Raw genomic sequence first — 24,370 nt, forward strand, 5'->3', positions numbered from 1 at the left:
TCAGCAGCTATCACAGCAAAGTGGAGCAGGACTAGGCGGCACACTCCAGGGACGAGATATATCTTTTGAAAAATGAGACGTCCTTTCCTCTGAAGCATCATATTGTTATTATTATTATTATTTGTGAGTTCATTATTCAATAACCCAGAGTATGATCACAATGTCTTTGAACACTGGAAATTATTCATTAGGCCAAATGTTTCAGGGAAAATTAAAATTCTGTAACTCATCAACCCGACGCTCAGGAATGATCAGCCTCAGTGTGACTGAATGGAAATGACAATCACTGATGTTAAAGTGTTTCTTGCTGGTAGGCAGACTCTCTGACAGACAGACTCTCTGACTTCGATTGTATCCATAATTAAAGTTGATGACCGAAATAACAGATCATGAAGAGAATAATATTTCTAATAAATGAACAATGTCGTTTGTTTCCTTTTCTTGTTCAGATTTTTAACTGATGGTGAATCAGAGAACAAATAAAATATAACGTGGCAGTGATACACTGAGTTTAATCTCGTATCTGTCTACACTCTGTATGAAACTCCAGTGATGTATCAGATCAGTCTGATCAGCTGCAGCGCTGCGCTGTCCAATCAATAACTGATATCCAATCAGGGGGTGTGTCGGTTAGTAAAAGGCTTCCGCGAAGGCTGCAAGGCTATTCAAGAGAAGGCTGAGACAAAGAGCATGGATAACAAGAGGCGAAGCTCCGTTGAATTTTTGCCAACAGCCACTAGGGGCGCTGCCGCCATTTTGGACTGTTGAGCTTGGACTGTTGCGCCCAGACAACATGCAAGATGTCAAGGAGAGAGGAGAAAAAAGTAAAAACAAAGAAAAACAGTGTAGTGCAATTAACTGCAACAACTATCAGTGGAACACCCCGCACCTGGCCTTCCACCGTTTCCCGAAGGATCCCGACAGGTAAGAACTCCTGAGGTGTAAGTTTTAAAGTGTTTTAGGCTATCAATTTAATACGCCAGTTTTGGAGGGAAGATAACTACATACTATATGTTTGTGTATACACACACACACACACACACACACACACACACACATATATATATATATATATATATATATATATATATATGGCCTCTTGGACCATTTATATCAGAACTGATTACTGCTTTAGCATTAAAATATATCATTAAGATAGCCTATATTATTATTATTATTATTATATTACTATCCCCTTACTGTACAAACTGTAAATAAATCTTTATTCCATGTGACGTCGCCATTAATGTATTTCTAGTTAAAATATTGATTTTTTTTTTTTTTTTTTTTTTTTGGTAGATTGGCATATGGGGTGATTTTGAAGGAGTAATTAAGTTAATCTTCTCATAAGTGGATGTAATATGTAGAGATGCCATCTAGGCTTTTCTTCGTTTTTTAAAGTCTATATTTTGCTTTACAAAAAAACCCAGCTGTAACCAAGCTATCACGAGGTGAGTAGCATTGTAAGCATAATTAATAGCGATATACTTAAGTTTGTCTGTGTTTCTGTATGCAAGAGGGTCTGCTGCGGTCTGCTCATAGATATATATACATAGATGCCGCACCCTGGCTTGTGGGATGCGTCAATACCGCCGCCATCTTGCCTAGGTGCTCTGACCGGTTCAGACCCATGTCAGACTCGGCAAAAATAAAAACAGTGCATGAGGAGCAAAAACAGACAGATGAGATGAAAGTAATGAGGTTAGAGGTCAGAGGTTAGCTATAGCAAACAAAGAAAAGGCAGATGTGTTAGGTGAGACATTTGCTGCTGTGCATAGTGGTGAACACCTGGGTGGTAAGCATAGGCAGCAAAAGGAGAGGATACTCAGAGAACCTGGAGAGGTAAGGAAGAAGAAAGAAAGCTTTACAACAACACTAGACATGGAATTAACAATGCAAGAACTTAACATAGTGCTTAAAGGTACTGGGTACACAGCCCCAGGGGAAGATCAGCTCTGTTATGCCATGTTCCGGCAGCTCCCTGAAGTGTCATTAAATAAAGTGTTGAAATTCTTTAATAAAATCTGGAGAGATGGAGATGTTCCAAGTAGTTGGAAAAGGGCAATTATATTGCCATTTAACAAGCCAGGGAAAGATCACACTAACCCCAGTAACTATAGACCAATAGCACTCACGTCCCACCTGTGTAAATGGGTGGAAAAGATTCTTGTACACAGACTTTCGTATGTATTGGAACAGAGAGAATTAATAAAGGATATTCAGTGTGGGTTTAGAAAGAGTCAATCCACTACAGAAGCACTGGTTAGGGTAAGTAATGATATTGAAAAAGCATTAAAGATGAAAGAAACAATGGTAATTGTATTTTTCGACATAGAAAAAGCATATGGTTCAATGTGGAGGGAAGGTTTACTGATTAAGTTAAATCAAATGGGCATTAATGGAAGTATGTATAACTGGATAATGAGCTTTCTCTCAGACAGGAGAATAAGAGTGAAAGTTGGGGCAGAACTTTCAAAAGAGTTTAAGTGGAAAACGGTACCCCACAAGGGAGTGCTATTAGCCCAGTGTTGTTCAGCATAATGATAAATGATATTTTTGCACATGTAGAAGGAGGTATTAGATCAGCTTTGTATGCAGATGATGGGGCCGTCTGGATGAGGGGGAGAAATGTTTCTCATGTGATGGAAAAGATAAAGCGAGCAGTTGAGGAAGTAGAGAGATGGTCATACCAATGGGGCTTTAAGATGTCAGTAATTAAGTCCTGCTATATGATGATCACAAGTAAGAGAAAGATTGAGGTGGAGAATATAACAATGTATGGTCAGCCACTAGAGAGGGTGGCTGAATGTAAGTATCTGGGCCTATGGCTTGACAGTAAATATTCATGGAAAAAACAATTTGAGTTCATGGAAACTAAATGTAAAAAAGTCATTAATTTGCTGAAAGCTGTGGCTGGATGTGACTGGGGGGCAGACAAACAGGCTCTTCTTGACATGTATAGGGCACTCATGAGGTCGATACTTGACTATGGATGCATAGTGTATGGTGCAGCAGCTCAAACATCATTACATAGATTGGACAGATTACAGTACAGAGCATTACGTGTATGCACAGGAGCCATGAAGACTACCCCCATTAATGCTCTGTTAATAGAAGCAGGAGAGATGCCTCTGGAGTTACGGAGAGAAAGGGTATCATTAGCTTATTGGATCAAGCTTAAAGGAAGTGGGGCAAAGAATCCAGCTGCACAAGTTCTACAAAGCTGCTGGGAATATTCCAGGTTTCAGAGGAAAGGGTTTGGGTGGACAGGAAATGAATGGGCCAAAAAGTATTGGATAGATAATTTAGAATTCACACAGCCCAGTCCAGGCAGTATGGTCCCTCCATGGATCTACCCTGAAGCAAAGGTGGACATGAATGTTTGTAATATGAAGAAAGAATTGCGACTGAGTGAAGTGGGTGAAAGAACTAGTGAATACCTAAGAACTAGGTATTACAACTACCTCAAAATATTTACAGATGGATCTAAGAACACAAAGGAGTGTGTGGGAGCAGGGGTGTACATACCATTATTTGGAGTGAACATTTCAAAACGCCTGTCAGACCACTTGTCAGTATTCACAGCAGAAATGGTGGCTGCAATTATCAGTCTACAGTGGGTGGGGGAGGTCAGACCAGATAGGGTGGTGATATGTACAGATTCAGTTGCTATTTTGGAAAGCCTACAGTCAAAAAGCATAATCAGGGAAGATTTGTTCATTGAAGTACAGCACAGTTTGTTCAGACTTCACAGGGGTGGAATTGAGGTACAGTTCTGCTGGGTGCCAGCTCATACAGGGGTGAAGGGAAATGAGGTAGCTGATAACCTAGCAAAAAGGGCTCTGGAAAAGAACATAACAATCACAATACCTTATGGAAAAGGAGAGGGTAAAAAATGATAAGGGCGATAGGCAAGGAAATTTGGCAGAAAAGATGGGAAGATGATCAGAAAGGAAGAAAATATCACAACATACAAAAATCAGTTATAACAAAAATCTTTAAAGAAAGGAACAGAAGAGAAGAAATCATCATGATGAGGCTTCGAGTTGGTCATACTGGTCTGAATGACACAATGAATTTAACTGGGAAAAAGAATACTGACAAGTGTGAGAGATGTGGTGTTAAGGAAATGTGGAACATATTTTAATACACTGTCTAAAGTATGCTTCAGAGAGAGAGAGGCTACAGAGGAAAGTCAGAGCAGCGCAGCAGGACTGGAGTATGGCTGGAATTCTAGGAACTGAAGGGGAAAGAGAAAAGATCCAAGTTGTAAGGAAAGCATTATTCAGCTTTCTGAAAGAGACCCAGTTGATGGGTAGAATCTAGAGGTGGGGACATGACGCTACACACTCTTGTACAGTAGGTGGCGGTATGCACCTGAACGTTGCTTGCGATCCGCCATTAAACGAAAGAAGAAGAAGAAGAAGAAGTAAGGCGAGTGGAACTCATCTATTGGTTCGTTGTTTTCCAGGGACAAAACACTGTGCAGTGTCACACTGAAAGCGTTCCGGAGTTAAGAACAGGACGGTTGTTAACTTATAGGTTATTTGCAATAAAATTTGTATGTTGTGTTAGTTTAAAATTAAACGCACAGTGAAATGTTTTAATGGCTGTGTTCACAGAGTAACTGTCTAAGGTAACGTTTATGTGTTTATTTTGTGTGCGGTGAAGGTGACGTTGGCTGTTGACGTTGACACTGAAGGCTTGCTTTCAACTCTTAAGATTTTCCACTTATGTTCTGTTTACGTTTCGTTCGTTAACTGACTGTTTTCCCTCAGCTGCTTTACTGTTATTATTACTGTTGCATGTAGTTTATTCGCTGTTCTGTTCCTCATAGCTAGGGTCAACCCGAACAGCAAAGCTAGCTTCCATTAAATCATATGCAACACAGTTATCGTTTGATTCGGTGCGACAGTTCGACGAGGTGTCGTCAGTAACGTTATGGTGCCACTCATATACCGATACTGCTTACTTATTCCAAAAGCCACGTTGTACTATAAAACGTTGTCATTAACAAACCAATCAAAACCCCTCAAACTGTATTCTCCTAACACAGACGGCTGATCTTTACCAAAATGAAATGCAACATGACAGAAAAAAATGTTTATGCAGAAACTGAACAGTTGAACTGAGTGTTGTTGTCTTCTCCTTCACTTTACCTGTGTGTAGCAACAGATGCTCTCCATGCAGTGTGCTCCCTCCCCCTGAGGCTGTCATCAGCTGTTTGAGGCTGACAGCAGAGCAGGATGTCAGACAGTGGGAACCAGTCATGCCTGATGGGAGCAGAGGACACTGTGTCCTTCCTGGTATGAGTCTTGTCCATTTAGTACTGACAGTTAAAACATGGTCGGTGTTGTTCATTCTCTCTGTAAAAATATTTGGCTCATGCATTCATGCTCATGCAGTGTTTTCCTTTAGTTACCTCAGAAATTGGTTCATTACATGACTGAATGTGATGTTAAATAGATGGTATCAGGGTTGCAACTACAGATCACTAATGTGGCAGCTGTAGCTGTAGTTGGTTGAATGGGTTGGTCATCAGTTGCAGGGTTGTTGGTGGTTGTTGTTGCTTTCCATATGTGTCACACTGGAAGCAATTTTCTGCCAAGGGAATGTAATGTAATATAACAACCGTAAAACTTCAATTAATAGCCCGGGCCATTATTTGCTTGAATCACCAAAATCACCCAAGCCCATACTGTATTTGGGACAGGCGTCTAAATTCCTTTTACCCAAACCTGCTGCTCAGCAAAGATGGGAATTACAATCAAATTGTTTATATAAACCAGTATGAATATTACTTGTTTCAATCAATTATAAATCATTCATTTGATTTAGCACTGCTAGACAGTGTATCAAAGGAAAATCAATAACTTACAGTGTAATGGAGGCATGGGCACATAATTTGAGTTAGCCAACAACCTGGTTTTATACATCTGAAGAACTTCTATTAAAAAAATTAATTGCTTGGCCACCAGACAAGGTGTCTAATTGAGACAAGCGTTTATGTTTCAAAATGTGTAGCCACACTGGTTGAGTGGAAGGGACTGGGTGTTTAATGGGGAATAGGCTTTTAAAGTTTTACTGTACTTAAAAAGTACAGTAAAACAGTGTTGGTCTGAAGAGCTTACATCAGGCAACAGTTGGGAGAGACAAACAGTAAAGGTTTCAGTGTGATGGTGCATGTATTCAGAGCTGATATGATCAGTCAGTGTTGACTGATTGACAAACAAATCATTCATTCATTCATTCATTTCTAACCACTTCATCCTCTTGAGGGTCGCGGGGGGGGGGGGCTGGAGCCTATCCCAGCTACATTGGGCGAGAGGCAGGGTACACCCTGGACAGGTCTTTGCGGAGCTCTGGTACCTGTTGCACTGTCCGTGTCTGTGATGCCTAACAACCAGTCTAAGCTAAATTTTTGTCTTCAGCAACTGTCTGTGGAACATGTAACCAGTTCATTCTCAACCTACATTACAAAAGTGCTTGTTATAAAATAAACTCAGCAACATAGCTTGAAATATGTATTTAGTCATTAGGGCTGAGAATGTTTTACTGATTTACCATACTTCCTTTAAATCTTATAAAAAATTAATTCCAAAAGTTATTTCTTTTACTACTATTTTATATTACTATTACTTAAGTTTGCTGTTAAATTCAGCATCCTGTATCGCTCAGAACAGATTTTAATGAATCAGATGTTAAAAAAAAACGTGTAAACTGCGTAATTAATGCAGACGAGCTGAGAATTAGCTGGGAAACATCACATTTATTCACTTTACAGGGAGCTACAGTTAATACTGAATTATGCCGAATGTGTTAGTAGCTCTTGATAAGTCATAGTAAATCATGAATCATCTTTAGAAGGAGCAGATGTTTACCTTAAGCTAGCTCGGGCCATGTTAAAGTTAACAATATTTTAACAGAGCAAGGCAAGCTAATTGCTAGCGTGCTTGGGTGAAAAGGAAAAAAAAAATCAATGCTTTGAGATGGCTGTCAGAGATGGCAGAGGTATGATCACAAAAGCCAGTTTGAGCTATAAGTGTTGGTGTGTTCCACGTTTTATTTCCCAATAGCCCTTGGAAAGAAGAATAGAGTACTGTAAACAAACTGTTACCATTGGAAATCGCTGGATTCGGTTCAGTGCTGGAGGTCACGCACATAATTCTAGCAAGGGATCAGTGGGGCTAGGAATAAGTTGGATATGGTAGCCCTCCAGCCAAATTCATGAACCAGTGAATGATTTGTGAGATCTCCAGCAGATAGACACCACAGTCTTGATTTGAATGGAGAATAGTTTAATCGTTCACCCTGAAATGAGATTTTTTTCTGCAATTCATGATCTTGTAATACTGATCGGTACACTGTTATATAATTATACAATTTCTCATGTTGTTTTATAGTGGCTCTTTCTGTCAAGTTCTCTCCCTCAGTGGACTCACTGGCTCTTTGCCTGGAGGTCATTTGTGTGTGTGTGTGTGTGTGTGTGTGTGTGTGTGTGTGTGTGTGTGTGTGAGGTCATGCTCTGGTAAACATGAATGTTTGTGCAGAGTTTCACAGCAGTTCATCCAATAGATGTTGAGATGTTTCAGTCTGGAGCAAAGTGATGGATTTAACTGCATGTCTTGGTCCACAGGTGTGTGTATTTCATGCATGGGAGGAATGGGTAGGCCTCGGCCAGTTGGAGGACTATCTGAGTGTTTTGGAGTACCTGTTGTGGGTCTTCACTCCTCTGGCTATTGTCTTCCTCGTGCCGTTCCTCATTGTTATCCTCCTCTACCTCTCTATACTCTTCCTTCATGTCTACAAGGTATGCAAATACTCTTTCCACCATCTGCACTGTGTCAGCAGTAAATAATAGTTCATCTCATTTACGCAATGTTACAAACAACGACAAATGATTATTTTTAGGTATAAAATAATAGGTATAAATAATAACTGCTGGTGCTACAGCATGATACTCATATGTTATTTACTATTTATATCTTCACAGAATTTGACAGAATGGAGCAAAATGTCATAAAAAGGGTCTGTTAACTGAGCAGAGTGACAAACAGTCGGCATTTTAGGTGTGAATTGAAAACAGAAGCCACAACATCTGCAACAACCGTAAACTAGCCAGCTCAGTGCTGATTAGAGCATGGAACTGAGCAACCATCACAGACTGGAGCTGCTGTACAGCAGTCAGTCAGACAAATGGACTGGTAATAATCAAGTTGCCCGAATTGTTTACTGAGTCTCACATCAGGTCAGCCAACTAGTTAATCCAAACATCATGAGCCTTAACTTGCTTACTTTAAGGGCTGTCAATTAATCAATTCTAACTTGTAAAACAAACAAGCAAAAAACCCTCAAAAACTGGTATTCGATTGTGAAGATTAGGATTTGATTGGGGGGAAAAAAGCAGCACTACCACAGCTGTGTGCCTCGCAAATCATTTATATGACCTCGCCCCAAGAGACAGTGCAATCTCAGTTCTTGCTGTAGTACCAATCATGATACAGAGAGAGAGAGATACATTACATTATCCACCTTATTCCTGAGGGTGCAACTTCTGGTGAGACAGTGGAAGCAGCAGTAAGCTAGTTAGGAGCTTTGCCCTTCTATGGTCAGTCCCAGTGGCTAATCTTGGTGGCTGACTGTCAACTGCTGTTCTTTTTGAAAGTAAGTTGCCTTTGATTTAGCAAATACTGCTTTGTTTTTTCAACAGATAGTTAACTAACATTAAATTAGCATGTATTAAAATATCCTTGATGAGCTCTGGTACCTGTTGAACTGTCCACATCTGTAACATTACTAACAGTCAGACTAAGCTAAATTTGTGGCTTCAACAACAGTGCTGAAAATGCACCTAGAACAAAAAAGGGAATGTTCCTATAACTAGCGTTACAGGTTCCATCACCCACCCACAGAGGGGAAAAGGTTGCCATCCATCCTTTGTAAATACAGGATTGTCCAATATTAATAAAATGCACTGTCCCTTACTGAATCAGTACGAGATATGATTTGTCCCAAATTTTCGTGTACACCCTACTCTAAATGCATACACTATGTTTTCACATGCTTGGGATTACATAAGAAATAACAAAACTGAAAGAGTTTCAAGAGCAAAGAAGTATAAAATCAAAATTTGTGGAAGAGAGTGACACCTAGAATGATAGGTCTGTCACTCACCATCAGTACATGATATCCCTGTCTCTACTGTCTGATTTCATTCTCAACCTGCATTAGAAAATTGCCCTTTATAGACATAGGTGAATGTTAAGAATAAGTGTTCTGGACCACACTATTGAAATAAGATCCAGGTAGTATAAATATGTTGCTGTTGTCCTGTCGTGTCTTGTCCTTGAGTCACTCCACACAGTATATTTTCTGATGTCTTCTTCTAACAGAGGAAGAATCAGCTGAGGGAAGCTTACTGCAACAACCTGTGGGATGGAGCCAGGAAGACCCTGGCTACTCTGTGGGATGGACATGGAGCCATATGGCATGGTCAGACACCACAGGCTTAATTTATCGAAGATCTGTAGCATCCTTAAGATTCTGTCCCATCAGGTGGCATATATACAATCGGTAGCACCATAAAAGACAAGAAAAAGGAGAAAGATAGATTCTGAGGTCAAACTGCACTTTTTCCTGTCACTGCTAGTATTCAGCTGTGAGCTTGTTGGAAGGCACATAGGAAAAAATGCCAAGTGCCCAGAGAGAGTACATGTGTATTTGAAAGGTGCCTTTGCCTTATACCTAGGCCTTGCAATAGAAATGTGTTGGTTGTGTTTATGAATGTAGTTTTTGTGCTTCTACCGACGACAGCTGTAGACATTATATTTTAGGGATGTCTGTCCGTCTGTCCCATTCTTGTGAACATGATATATCAAGAACGCCTCGAGGGAGTTTCTTTATATTTGGCACAAACATTCAGTTTGATTCAGTGATAAACTAATTAGATTTTGGTGGACGTTGGTCAAAGATCAAGGTCACTGTGACCTTATCTGTCCTATTCTCGTGACCATGGTATCTGAAGAACAACATGAGGGAATTTCTTCACATTTCATCACAATGAGGACTGATTATAATTTGGTGGGTCACTTTGACTTGTTTTTAACATGTTTTTAGCCATAACTCAAGAAGTCTAATAGGATAAAACAATGAAGTGATGACATTTTATATCCAAAAGGTCAAAGGTCAACTTCTCTGTGACATAATATTCTGCAAAAACACTTTTCTGACCATTACTCAATGTCATACCTCAGAAACAGAAAGGGAGACATTTGGTCAGATAGTGAATTGGTGACACAAATCTTGGATGTCCACCATGAAACTATGCTGATTGTTTAGATCTTATGTGCTGCCAGGTGGAAGATTTGTGTGATGCATCCATGTTTTCACAGTCATGGATGTAAACTATAACTGCAACTTGACTGGTGTGTGATGGCATACAACTGCAAGGCAGTAACTCTAGTTTTATTTTGTTTCTTAGAATTGAGGGGCACTGTGCTGTGTGAACACACAAATATACCTCTAGTGTGTATTTACTTGTGGCCTACTCTTCCTGTTTCTGTCCCTGATCACACATACCTTATATTTTGTGTGCGTGTGCGTGTGCGTGTGCGTGTGCGTGCGTGCGCGTGTGTGTCTACCAGGTTATGAGATCCATGGGATGGAGAAGATCCCTGACAAAGGACCAGCACTGATAGTGTACTATCATGGAGCCATTCCCATCGACTACTATTACTTCCTGGCCAATGTTATCATCCAAAAGGGACGGCCCTGCCACTCTGTGGCTGACCACTGCCTCTTCAAGATCCCAGGTACTCACACAATTTCACTATAGGTTTTGGTTTACTTTTCATTGTGTTGTTGTTAGCTTCTTTCACCCAAATTAGGGCTTAGCTAAAAGAAAAAACTTAAAACTCTAACTTCAACTTTATCGCAATCATACAAGTCCACTGTAAAGTCTTGAAGTGTTTTATTTGTTTAATCAAAAAATTAGAGAAAAAAATTGAATCTCAACCAAATACAAGGAGATGAGTGTCTGCCCCATGTAGGCTATGTCCTTTGCAGCGGCCCGGGTTTGATTACCACCTGTGGCCCTTTGCTGCCTGTCATCCCCATTCTCTTTCCCGCTTTCCTGTCACTCTTCAGCTGCTCTATAATAAAGATGTCAAAAGCCCCGCAAAAAAAAAATCTTTAAAATTTAGAATTTTATTCTTTCAGTTTATCTGTTCAGCATGAGCCTTCTGAGTGATTTGACTTAATCTGTGTCCATTTCTACACTTGTTCACCAGACATTGTGAAAAACAATCCAGAGAAATAATGTTAATCTTATTCCAGGATCAGACTACATGAGATCAGTCAGATAATGATCCAACTCAACAGCTGTGGGGTGTCAGGAATGAAAATGAGTGTCAGGTGTGACTGTTGCTGGTTTTATTCCATGTTATGTATGTAAAGCCCCTTTCCCACTGCACCCTAAAGACCCATTTACACCCACTAACATCTGACTTTTTAATGTAATGGGAATGGTTTTAATCGTCATTCACACCCGTGTCAAATGATTCTGCAGTAGTCACGAGTATTTATTGCCTCCGACTCTAATCGGCATAGATGGGAACACAATACCCGGATGAACATGCTAATTTTAGCCCTTTAACTGACAAGATGCAATGACTCACCGTTACAAAACACCGCCCATCTTCACCCAAACAGCGCTCAAACATCGATCCAAATTCGTCCGCACAGAGTTTTAGAGAGACTGAGTGTGTAAGAGATAGATTTTCTTTCCCTTGTGCTGTCTACTGCTTACCAGTTCTCCAGCCTGTCCATGACGTTGACGTGACACACCAAAGACAAAACAAACAAAAAAAAAACTCACACAGAAAGGCAGTCGTCTGCTGCAGGGCCGTGTACAAGGCTGTGCTCTACTGGCAATAGGAAAGGTGTCTATAGCATGTGCTTAGCAATATTACCCACATTTTTAAAACCCACGCACATGTGCTAATTTTGGTGGACACATGGTATAAAAGAAAACTGATGCAGCATTGTTCAAACCTCCTGACAAAAACATTATGCAGATATTTTTTTTCTTTACCTTGTGTAATTTGACAGCTGCTACGATGTTTGGTGACATTAAGCAATCGAAGCACACAGTGCTCAGGGGCACTCCATCAATTTAATTTTACCCATGGGTGTGATGTCACCGTCTGCACACACACTGTGAAAGCTGTCGACCCACACACTCACCTTTTCTCCTACTGACTGAGCAGTTAGCTCGAGGTCTAGGACTTTCTTTGCCACTGATGACTTCTCTTGAATGTTTGTGCCAATATTGACTCTAAAATATAACAACATAGAGTTCACCTTCACTTCACTTTACAGATGAATGCTTCCAGCTGAACTGTCATGCAGAAACCCCTAACTACATACAGAACCATTTGTGGTTGGTGCTGTCAGGTGGCACAATGCAGTTAGTCCCTGACACCCTACTGTTCACATGTACGTCACACAATTCATTAGGGTTACATCCATACTAAAATGTTTTTGTTATGAAACACATACCTGTTTCTATGTTTATGCCAATTGTCCACACTACTCTGGCGTTTTGGAACCCGGAAAACGGACACCTTTGACTATGCTGCTGACACTGCTTTAGTTTGAAAAAAAAACAGGGTTGCATTTTAGTCTGGACGGGCGAAAACACTGAAGGAGACTATGGGTTCATCCCAATATCCCTCCTAGACTCCTCTATCCTCTATCCTCACTCACAATCAGAATATTGATAAATACAGATGCAAATAATGAATAAATCATATAAACACATTGTGTGACTCTGAGCAGGACACAGTACATATTATAAAGAAAACACTGCTGCTCTGTTACTGTTAACTGTATCTGTATCTTTATCATTATATATAGTACAGGCCAAAAGTTTGGACACACCTTCTCATTCAATGCGTTTTCTTTATTTTCATGACTATTTACATTGTAGATTCTCACTGAAGGCATCAAAACTATGAATGAACACATGTGGAGTTATGTACTTAACAAAAAAAGGTGAAATAACTGAAAACATGTTTTATATTCTAGTTTCTTCAAAATAGCCACCCATTGCTCTGATTACTGCTTTGCACACTCTTGGCATTCTCTCGATGAGCTTCAAGAGGTAGTCACCTGAAATGGTTTTCCAACAGTCTTGAAGGAGTTCCCAGAGGTGTTTAGCACTTGTTGGCCCCTTTGCCTTCACTCTGCGGTCCAGCTCACCCCAAACCATCTCGATTGGGTTCAGGTCCGGTGACTGTGGAGGCCAGGTCATCTGCCGCAGCACTCCATCACTCTCCTTCTTGGTCAAATAGCCCTTACACAGCCTGGAGGTGTGTTTGGGGTCATTGTCCTGTTGAAAAATAAATGATCGTCCAACTAAACGCAAACCGGATGGGATGGCATGTCGCTGCAGGATGCTGTGGTAGCCATGCTGGTTCAGTGTGCCTTCAATTTTGAATAATCCACTGGTCTAATGTCCATTCCTTGTGTTTCTTGGCCCAAACAAATCTCTTCTGCTTGTTGCCTCTCCTTAGCAGTGGTTTCCTAGCAGCTATTTGACCATGAAGGCCTGATTCGCGCAGTCTCCTCTTAACAGTTGTTCTAGAGATGGGTCTGCTGCTAGAACTCTGTGTGTCATTCATCTGGTCTCTGATCTGAGCTGCTGTTAACTTGCGATTTCTGAGGCTGGTGACTCGGATGAACTTATCCTCAGAAGCAGAGGTGACTCTTGGTCTTCCTTTCCTGGGTCGGTCCTCACGTGTGCCAGTTTCGTTGTAGCGCTTGATGGTTTTTGCGACTCCACTTGGGGACACATTTGAAGTTTTTGCAATTTTCCGGACTGACTGACCTTCATTTCTTAAAGTAATGATGGCCACTCGTTTTTCTTTAGTTAGCTGATTGGTTCTTGCCATAATATGAATTTTAACAGTTGTCCAATAGGGCTGTCGGCTGTGTATTAACCTGACTTCTGCACAACACAACTGATGGTCCCAACCCCATTGATAAAGCAAGAAATTCCACTAATTAACCCTGATAAGGCACACCTGTGAAGTGGAAACCATTTCAGGTGACTACCTCTTGAAGCTCATCAAGAGAATGCCAAGAGTGTGCAAAGCAGTAATCAGAGCAAAGGGTGGCTATTTTGAAGAAACTAGAATATAAAACATGTTTTCAGTTATTTCATCTTTTTTTGTTAAGTACATAACTCCACATGTGTTCATTCATAGTTTTGATGCCTTCAGTGAGAATCTACAATGTAAATAGTCATGAAAATAAAGAAAACGCATTGAATGAGAAGGTGTGTCCAAACTTTTGGCCTGTACTGTATGTTTATATAACATTATGTATGTGCAGCAACAAACTCCATTAAAAGTTTCTATAACTGTTAATAAAGCCCCCTGACAGCTGATCCAGCTGTGATCAGCCGCCGCCGTCATCACAAACGGGCGTCGCTTCACGTGACACTTTAGAGGAAAAGACGTCTCATTTCTCTAAAGACATGTTTTCTCGTATCTTCTCTCCTCGTGTCTCATCCTAGTATCTCTCCCCCCTGTCTTACAAGGGCGGAGCTAAGACGCGAGGAAGAGACACAAGTGAGGGAAACTTGGATACAAGATTCGGTATTGGGATGAACCCTATGACACAGATTCCCATGTTCCCTTCCTGATTGGATCTCATCAGTGATGTGATCATTTATGTCAAGCCTACATACCTTTTGTGATTTCATTCTTCTTGTGTGGGTACTCCTGTCCAATTGTCATGACATCCTCTAGCGATGGATCATGCTCCCAATACTGCTCTGATATGTTGCTGCATTTTCTTTGTAATGGTTCTCAATGTGTTTTCAGTCACTGCGACTTTCACTAACAGTTTCACCTCGCTGTCAGTCCGAGCAAAAAAAAAAATCTCACTATCTCCAAAGTATTTTCTGTAACTAGGCAACTAACTGCAGAGTAGACAATCTGCTTCCTGTTTATATCAGGACTATGCACATGCCAGGTGTACATGATGATCATGTGATATGCAATTTCAGGGGTGTTAGTATAGATGGCGATCAGATCTGAAACAGTGTTGAAATGCTCATGTGTACGGAACGGTATTTGTGTGGATGTGGCCTAAATGACAGCAGGCTCTGATTGCTTGGAGTCCATGCAGTCTGCAGCGACCAGTCCACAGCAGAATCACCTGATCTGACACAGTTTCCATCTCAAAAGACAATCATCCTATAGTCTAACCCTGGCATTAGTGTGTGACCACAGAATTTTAGGTGACCCATGAAAAACATTTAGGATCATGAATTTATGTAGGTATTTTTTTTTCCTCTGTTAATTTTTTTAAATGCTAGCTTCATCTTATTTCCTTTCTCTTCCCCGTGGCTCTTTCTCATTCTACCCTATCCTCTGTCATCCTTTTCCAGGTTTCAAATTACTGTTGGAGGTGTTCAGTGTGATCCATGGTCCTCAGGAGGAGTGTGTGCGGGCTCTGAAGAATGGTCACCTATTGGCAATTTCTCCAGGAGGAGTGCGGGAGGCTCTATTCAGTGATGAGACCTACCCTCTTCTCTGGGGCAAACGCAGAGGCTTCGCCCAGGTCGCCATCGACGCTCAAGTGGTGCGTTGCATGAAATTGTAGATTACATTCACATCATCAGTTTCACCAATATAAAATGTTACACTGAATTTCAGTGTTTCCCAGTAGGGGTGTAAATCACCAGTTTCATCACTATAGGATATTATATCAATTCTTTGGACAACGATACAATATTTTCCGATATCACAATGTCTGCCATGATACCATTTCAATTCGATACAGTTCAGGAGTCTGTCATCGATATTTGGTGATATTAAATGCTCATTTAACACAGCCTGTTACAGAAGATGCTGCCACCCCTTTCGTTTTTACTTTTGGCCATAAAACACAAGCAACATATGAATAGTAAGTACAGTAAAGATCACATTAAACTGACTCCACTTACACAAATAAAATAAAAGTATAAAAGTAAATGGGATAAGTTAACCTTCAGGGCTTTCTGTCAGAGAGACCTTTCTGGAAGAAAACTTTTCATTTTAATCCAAACCATCATCTTTTCCATTAAACTTCAGGGGCTGTATCCACAAACATTCTGAGAACACTCTCAGAGAGCTCCTAACTTAGCCTAAAAACTTTTAGTAAGGAGTCCTAGCTTAGGATAGCCTGGAAATCCAGACCCAAATCTAGAAAGATTTAGGGTCTGGCTATGAGTAATGCAAATGGCCCAACTCGAGGGGTGGCACCAAGCATGCATTTGAAAATATCACTGCATGCAATTGGATAACACTATGACCAATCAGAACAATACATGGGGTGACGTATCCAGAGCACTACCAGCGGAGCTAACTGGTAGATTAGACTCTTGCCGTATCCGGTCAGCAAAACAGCAAAAACGTCCTTCTTGCATAGGAAGGATTCGAACGCCGTCTTCTGTTCCTCTTTCAGAGAAAAAGCCAAGTCTAACTCGTTCACTGTAGCGGCCAAAGCCGTTTCAAACAACTGGTGTTCATCCGTAGCCATCTTGCAATGTTTACTGACTGATTCCGGACTTCGTCGTTGCAGTGCTGACGTCATCTGTTTAGCTCGCCTCTGGCCCGCCTATATCAGATACACCGATGTGATTGGTGCAGCATCATTACTGATTGCCAGAGTGACTTGCTGAGCAAATTCAAACTGTGCTCTTGCAAGAACTCTGGATTTCCAGGGTAAGGAATGATTTAGGAAAGTTCTCAGAGCAACTGTGAGCAAAGAAAGGACAGCAACTTTTATCTTAGTGTGGAGGTGTGGTTGACCCTGTTGCTAGGTGTGATGCATTCTTTTAACAGATGTGATTGGTTGTCACAGACACGCCCTTGCGTGAGCCTGCAAGGTGTGGACACCCATTGGAAATGAAATGAACTGCATCACAATATGAGACTGAAAGTGTTGTCGTTGTTTGTATGATCACTGCTGTTGGAAGGTTGAGACGGACCAAAGTCATCACTGCTGCACTGTTACATTTTTCCAGTTTTTCAAATATGTTAGTGTTGTGATCATTTTGTTTCTGGCATTATAGTGTTATTCCATTGGATGCGAAATGTGTGTGTATCTCTAATGAGATTGACCACAAACATAATTCCTGCACAATCTAATCTGTAGCATTTTATTTACTCACTGCCATGCTGTATTTGGAGAATATTTCTCTGACCTCATGGTGTTTCCACCATTTTCTCCTCTGCTTAAGAAACTCTTAAGCCCCTTAAAAGTCCTCCTCCCTGCCCCCAACAGTTTTTCACCTAAGGAGCTCTTTTAAGGTCTGAGATGCTCTGTGAATAACTTTTATCTTTACAAGGACCTAGTCTTAACTTTAAGGAGAAATTCTAAGAAAACATCACAATTCTAAAAATTTTCTTATAATTTCTTTACTGAGAGCAACTCTTAGTGCTAGGAAGCTTTGTGAATATATATATATTTGGCTTAAAGCCCTAAAGGAAAACTTCTCCAAACAGCCATAAAATACAGATTAACAACAAGATCATTCAACAAAAGAATAACATACAGCTCAGTAATAACATGGACATAACAAATGTTTTTTGCCAGTCACCCATTATTAGCTAAGCATGTTTACATTGCCTAGCGGCTCTACTTACAGCTTACCAAACTACATGTAACATTATTATTTTTCTTACTCACTGTTGGGTTAAGTTACTGTATCTCCGCGCAGAACAGTACGGTTAAAATTCAGTCTGCATGCACGGTTTTTCTAGCCTGGCATTGCCAGACCCAATTCGCAAAACGTGAATAGGTCCGGACACGGAGTGTACATTTCCTCTATTCCTGAGGGGCGGTATCAATGGCTGTCACTCAAAGTGCCCCTTCACGCAATTGGAAAGACGGAAAACCAATCAGAGTAAATGAAACGTGTGACGTAGGCTAGCACAATGCCACTATAAACAGACCAGCAAGCGCCAGCGGAGATGAGCTGTGATGATTTCTGGGAAAGAGTGTTGTCGTCTTTGCGGATTTCCTTCTCACTGTGGACTCCCAGTTGCGTGGCTGTAATTCCCAGCTTGGTCGCTTCCCTGACCTGCTCCTCCATGAGAGCAATTAGCAGAGAAACAACAATAGCCACTGGGTTTTCACTGAGTCTCATCTTTTTCCCGATCAACGGAGCCAGTTGATAAATTAAACTTTTACTTGTTTGACAGTGACACAGACTTTCAAAATAAAAGCCTATGCTTAAGATGACAATGTGGATCGATGTTTTCACTTTGTATCGATGTGATTGGATCGTTGATTATTAAATAGATATATTGATCCAGAACGATGGATCGTTACACCCCTATTTCCCAGTACAGTTGCAGATATAACATGCTTACAGTTCATACATGCTTAAAATGTTTTTGGATGCATGTGCATCGGCATCCCCTATAAGGGTCTATTCCTTTCTGTGCAGCTATACTAAATACTAAATTATTGGATGTGGAATTCCTATTATTTATTGTTTGTATGCTTTGTCATAGTGGAGGACATGCCCTATAACAGTCAGCAAACGTTATCCAAAGAGCCATTTTTACCAAAAAGTATTTCTAAAAAGTCTGTCTGGAGCCGTAAAGATATTTGAGCCTTATATTGAAGGTATCACAGCCTATTAAGTCTAAATTAGCCTTTCAACGTTACTAAAAGGTCTAAATGAGCATTCATAATGTGCTTTATCACAAAGTGCCTACTCTGGTCTATATATGATTATTTGGTATTTTTTTGTTTTTGCACATTAACCAGACACGATTCTATCTGAAAATAACTTTGATCAGATTGGAGTGTGCTCGCCAAATTTCTCATTATATTACTCAGTAATAACTGAGTACTACATGTTTTAGTTGCCAACATGTAAATACAGCTGACCAGCAGAAGTGGTCATATAAAAGATATTGTACGTCACAAACAAATTTAGGAGGCAGTTCATAATAAGATGACACTGTAGTCAGATTGTAAGTTGTCGCACTAAAAACTCCCAGCTAAACACTTATGGAGAAAATCACCAGGAAGTACATTTTTAGTTTTTGTTTACATATGTGCATGATTAGTTTCACTTTTTTACCATTTCAAATTTTCTTCAGCAAATTCAAAATTTCTCTGTCTAGGTTGTGTTGAATAGGAATTAACTAAATTGATTCTGGTTACTCTACTTCCACAGTAAACTACATGAGTGTCATAATGCACTGTGTAATTGTAACATCTTTTTCCATGTTAGGATTCTGCAGTGTAGAAAGCCCTCTTTTCTAATCTACTCTTTGTCTTGCTCTCTCCTTTCTTTCAGCCAATAATTCCAATGTTTACTCAAAATGTGCGGGAAGGCTTCAGATGTCTGGGAACACTCAGTAAGTGCAGAGGAAAGTTTAAAATCACAAAGATAGTACTAAGCTGATGGTAACATCACTGATCGACACACACCTCAAAGTTCACAAAGGACACAGTCTCACACACACACACACGGGAAGACACACAGGGTTTTTCCTGGCTCAGAATGGGCCTTTGGAGGATGACTACACACAGCAACATGATCGGTCTGCGCCTAGTAAAGGCAATGAGTCTGTGTTACTTTATTTGACAGAAATCTATGCATTTTACTGTTAAGTCTGACCATTTGATAAACAAAAATGCCTAAGATGATTGAGTTTGAGGGGGGAGTTTGAGAGAGAGGGGTCTGGGGTTGGGAGCAAATCCCAAGGAACAGCGCCAGGCTTCGAAGCTAATTTGACATAGTGGCCAAACCGTGGACTTACAATTACAGACATCTGTAAATCAGCAGATAAATGTTTTTGAGCATCACAGCCCCTGCAAAGTGACTTTTTGATTCAAACGATTTGAAAAAATTTCAAAGCTCAGTAGAGGTGCACAATTAAATGGTTTTATCCCCATTCAAGTGAGTGGAGGGCTAAACCTGGAGTTAGACCCTCAGCCAGCAGAAATCTCTGATGCACTTTCTCCATGAGCCCCACAATACAGAAGATCCAGGTGATTTTATATCTTTTATATCTTTTTTGCCTTCATGCAGAGTTGCCTTTTCACATATGTAGCACACAAGAGGAGATTGTTGTGTCAGATTCACCTACAGGAGATACTCCTCTTTCACATTAGCGTTACCTTTGCAGCTGAGGGTACGGCTCAGACAAACAATGCAGCTTATCTGGCTTAGCCACATGTGTAAAATACAGAGGCTGTGGATGAGAATGGGGTTGACTGCTGGAAGTCAAAGACGCCTTAGTTAAGTTTGTGTGTTGTTTGTTTAATAATTGTTTGATAAATTGCTATTAAACGTGGAGAGTTCAGAGAGAATTGCTATTTTTACTCTTAACGTTATCATTTTAGGGCTGGCCAAAACCTCTTTGTGTGTGCGAAAAATTCTTTAATGCAGGAAAAACCCAAGCAGTAACCTCTGAGGCTGAAAAAAGAAATCTGGTGCAGAAGGGCCAAAAACTGCAGTTCATCAAAAGGCTACTTGAGGCTGCCTCCAAAACAGAGCAAATTCCCATAGACCTCCATGTTAAAATACCCTATTTTACAGCAGAAATAAACACGTTTACAGCTGGGTACAAAAAACAGGTCCAAATTTTTGCATATTTAGGGGCAGGGCTGCTTGAGTGATAGACTGTCTGCCTAAAGTGTACTGAGGCGTGTACTACAAAGCCAGATCAACTTACCCAGGATATCTTTTTGCTATCTGGCTTGACTAACTCTAGCATTGGCTGTCTGGATAATGGGTACTACAAAGCTGGTTATAAGCTAGTTCAGTCAGCTCTAGATTTTCCCATTCAGCCACAAGCACGCACATGTCAAAGAGGCAGGGCTGTTAATTACATGCGACATCATCAGAACCATGAATGAAGTAGACTGCTTCACATCATGAGATGAAACGGTACCAAAAGTGCCTGCAATCGTGAGACAGTAAAACGTCAGTGGCGTGGATGTAAATGACATTCTGTAATCTTATAACAGAATGTAGAAATATTGAAAATAGAGTATTTTAGAGTAGAGTGTAGAGTATTTTTTGCTGTCAAGTTGGATAATGATGAATATTTCACGTAAAACACTTTAAAGTAACACCAGCCTGTTTCTGCATCGAAGTTAAGTGTGGAAAAGGAGTTTAGTTAATGCATGATGAGGTCTATCTGACTGAAATGTGGTATTTACAATAACGGGAGCCAATTAAAAAGGTGTGGATTATTTTTCTTAGAAAATATTATCTTTTATTCCTAGTCCTCATGACACAGGTATCTCATGTTATTTGTGTGAAAAGTGTAAAATAGCAACACTATCACTGCGGACTAAAATGAACTTTGCTCAAGTTAAAAGACAGTTAATATCATGTGTCTAGTGTGTAAACAATCTGTGTTTGTCAGAAGCTCTGTTTTAAAACCAGTGGAAATAGAGCCCTGGAACAATGAAATGACCTACTATGACTACTGACAATATATAGGTTACTCTTTTTTTTACCTGAGACTCTGGACTTTCGCCCATGGATACTTTTTCTTCAGTGATCTGATTGGTCAGAGGTTGGGATGTTGACAGGCTGTGATCCGATACCCTGAAGTTAACCTGCTCCAGAGCAGGTTAGCTGTTCAGCATAAGTTACCACAGTGATTTATCCCGGTAAAAAGAGAACCAGCTTCGTAGTACTGAAAACCCAGAGCTAAGCCTGAAGTTACCTCGCTAACTCCAAATCCTGCTTCGTAGTACAGCCCTCTGGGCTTCTCAGTCAGATCCACTCCTAACTCCTCCACAGCTCCACCCTCTCGTCCAAATATGGTCATTTGTGGATTAAAAAAAACAAGATGGTGACAGCTAAAATACCAAACTCAAGAGACATGTATAGCTGCAGACGCATTCCGTTTGTAGCATACACTGCATGCCCCTACAAACTGTGCCCACTACTGGTACAAGACAAACCCACCAGCGCAACGGTTATCTGAACTTTTATAGTGCTACACTGTAGTGAATAAATGAGACCAAACTGTAGCAAAAATTCACTTTATAATTTATAACACATGAAAACATGATTCACTTTATTACCCTAACCCTAACTTTAACCACTTCTCTTTTAAATGTAATACTTCATAGCTAGCTAATCACTAACTTAGCAATTTTGTCAGTACTTCTGCTTCTGGACCAAGGACTGAAGGGGGCTGATTGTGGACTGACATGTAGGTATGGTGGGCGAGTCATTTAGCTAGAGGCCAGGTCATGTAGCTGCTACAACTGCAGTTATACCCACTCTGAACTTGAAGCTCCAAAATGGCAGTCTGCAAACCAGTGGGTGAGGTCATGGTAGCTACATCCATTAGTTAAACAGTCTATAGAAAAACCCTACCACAATACACTGGTTTTGTGAGTTTGTGGCAGCAGGATGGTATGTGTGTATCAAATACTTGTTAGCAGATAGTTTCAGTGTTTGTTTTGTTTACACATCAAACACACACTTTGTTTGCACAGAGTTTGTTGACAAGAAGAAACATATAGAATATTATCAAACTTATACTCCAGAAAATGTGGTACAAAGGAGAGTGTAATCACAGCAGTCTGATCAGAATCTTCTCTTTATATTTCTCCATGTAACACACACACACACACACACACACACACACACACATATATGTACTATATATATGTATATATATATATATATATGTAAGGGATAATGTATAATGAGCCGGTGAATACTGGGAAAATAACTCCCGACAGGGGAATAGAAGTTATTTTCCCAGTATTCACCGGCTCATTATACATTATCCCGCTTATTACACGGCTAATTATCAGTTAAATAAATAATGTTGTCTGCCTCTGCGAAGTGATTAAAACCGACCGGATTCGACAACTTTTGGTGAAAGTTTTGTACTCACCCAAGCTTAGTGGACTGAACCGAGGCATAAAACTCGCGTAAAATGTCATTAAGCATGACTGCCGAGTGTGTATTCAAATCCGTCTTCTTTTGTTTTTGGCAGAGAAAGTCCGTAGGTATTCTTTTTCTTCAGCGGCATATACATATATATACAGTACAGGCCAAAAGTTTGGACACACCTTCTCATTCAATGCGTTTTCTTTATTTTCATGACTATTTACATTGTAGATTCTCACTGAAGGCATCAAAACTATGAATGAACACATGTGGAGTTATGTACTTAACAAAAAAAGGTGAAATAACTGAAAACATGTTTTATATTCTAGTTTCTTCAAAATAGCCACCCTTTGCTCTGATTACTGCTTTGCACACTCTTGGCATTCTCTCCATGAGCTTCAAGAGGTAGTCACCTGAAATGGTTTCCACTTCACAGGTGTGCCTTATCAGGGTTAATTAGTGGAATTTCTTGCTTTATCAATGGGGTTGGGACCATCAGTTGTGTTGTGCAGTAGTCAGGTTAATACACAGCCGACAGCCCTATTGGACAACTGTTAAAATTCATATTATGGCAAGAACCAATCAGCTAACTAAAGAAAAACGAGTGGTCATCATTACTTTAAGAAATGAAGGTCAGTCAGTCCGGAAAATTGCAAAAACTTTAAATGTGTCCCCAAGTGGAGTCGCAAAAACCATCAAGCGCTACAACGAAACTGGCACACATGAGGACCGACCCAGGAAAGGAAGACCAAGAGTCACCTCTGCTTCTGAGGATAAGTTCATCCGAGTCACCAGCCTCAGAAATCGCAAGTTAACAGCAGCTCAGATCACAGACCAGATGAATGCCACACAGAGTTCTAGCAGCAGACCCATCTCTAGAACAACTGTTAAGAGGAGACTGCGCGAATCAGGCCTTCATGGTCAAATAGCTGCTAGGAAACCACTGCTAAGGAGAGGCAACAAGCAGAAGAGATTTGTTTGGGCCAAGAAACACAAGGAATGGACATTAGACCAGTGGAAATCTGTGCTTTGGCCTGATGAGTCCAAATTTGAGATCTTTGGTTCCAACCGCCGTGTCTTTGTGAGACGCAGAAAAGGTGAACGGATGGATTCCACATGCCTGGTTCCCACTGTGAAGCATGGAGGAGGAGGTGTGATAGTGTGGGGGTGTTTTGCTGGTGACACTGTTGGGGATTTATTCAAAATTGAAGGCACACTGAACCAGCATGGCTACCACAGCATCCTGCAGCGACATGCCATCCCATCCGGTTTGCGTTTAGTTGGACGATCATTTATTTTTCAACAGGACAATGACTCCAAACACACCTCCAGGCTGTGTAAGGGCTATTTGACCAAGAAGGAGAGTGATGGAGTGCTGCGGCAGATGACCTGGCCTCCACAGTCACCGGACCTGAACCCAATCGA

The 24,370-nt window shown here is 40.6% G+C and overlaps 1 protein-coding gene across 4 annotated transcripts in view; it reads left to right on the forward strand.

Annotated features, from left to right (window-relative positions):
* The first annotated feature begins 4,471 nt into the window (after positions 1-4,471).
* tmem68 (transmembrane protein 68) overlaps positions 4,472-24,370 on the forward strand; it is a 28,053-nt gene continuing 8,154 nt past the window's right edge. Inside the window, exons 1-7 of one of the 4 annotated variants that reach the window (XM_049599442.1) lie at positions 4,472-4,542; positions 5,170-5,306; positions 7,637-7,810; positions 9,393-9,492; positions 10,644-10,811; positions 15,458-15,651; positions 19,370-19,430. In XM_049599442.1, the coding sequence (XP_049455399.1) occupies positions 5,247-5,306; positions 7,637-7,810; positions 9,393-9,492; positions 10,644-10,811; positions 15,458-15,651; positions 19,370-19,430 (757 nt within the window). In that variant the 5' untranslated portion in view covers positions 4,472-4,542; positions 5,170-5,246. Of the gene's footprint in view, positions 5,307-7,636; positions 7,811-7,993; positions 9,493-10,643; positions 10,812-15,457; positions 15,652-19,369; positions 19,431-24,370 lie in introns of those variants that run through there. The other 3 variants (XM_049599440.1, XM_049599441.1, XM_049599443.1) reach the window with 3 other exon arrangements.

The sequence above is a fragment of the Epinephelus fuscoguttatus genome, linkage group LG15 (assembly GCF_011397635.1).
Source record: "Epinephelus fuscoguttatus linkage group LG15, E.fuscoguttatus.final_Chr_v1".
Lineage (NCBI taxonomy): Eukaryota > Metazoa > Chordata > Actinopteri > Perciformes > Serranidae > Epinephelus > Epinephelus fuscoguttatus.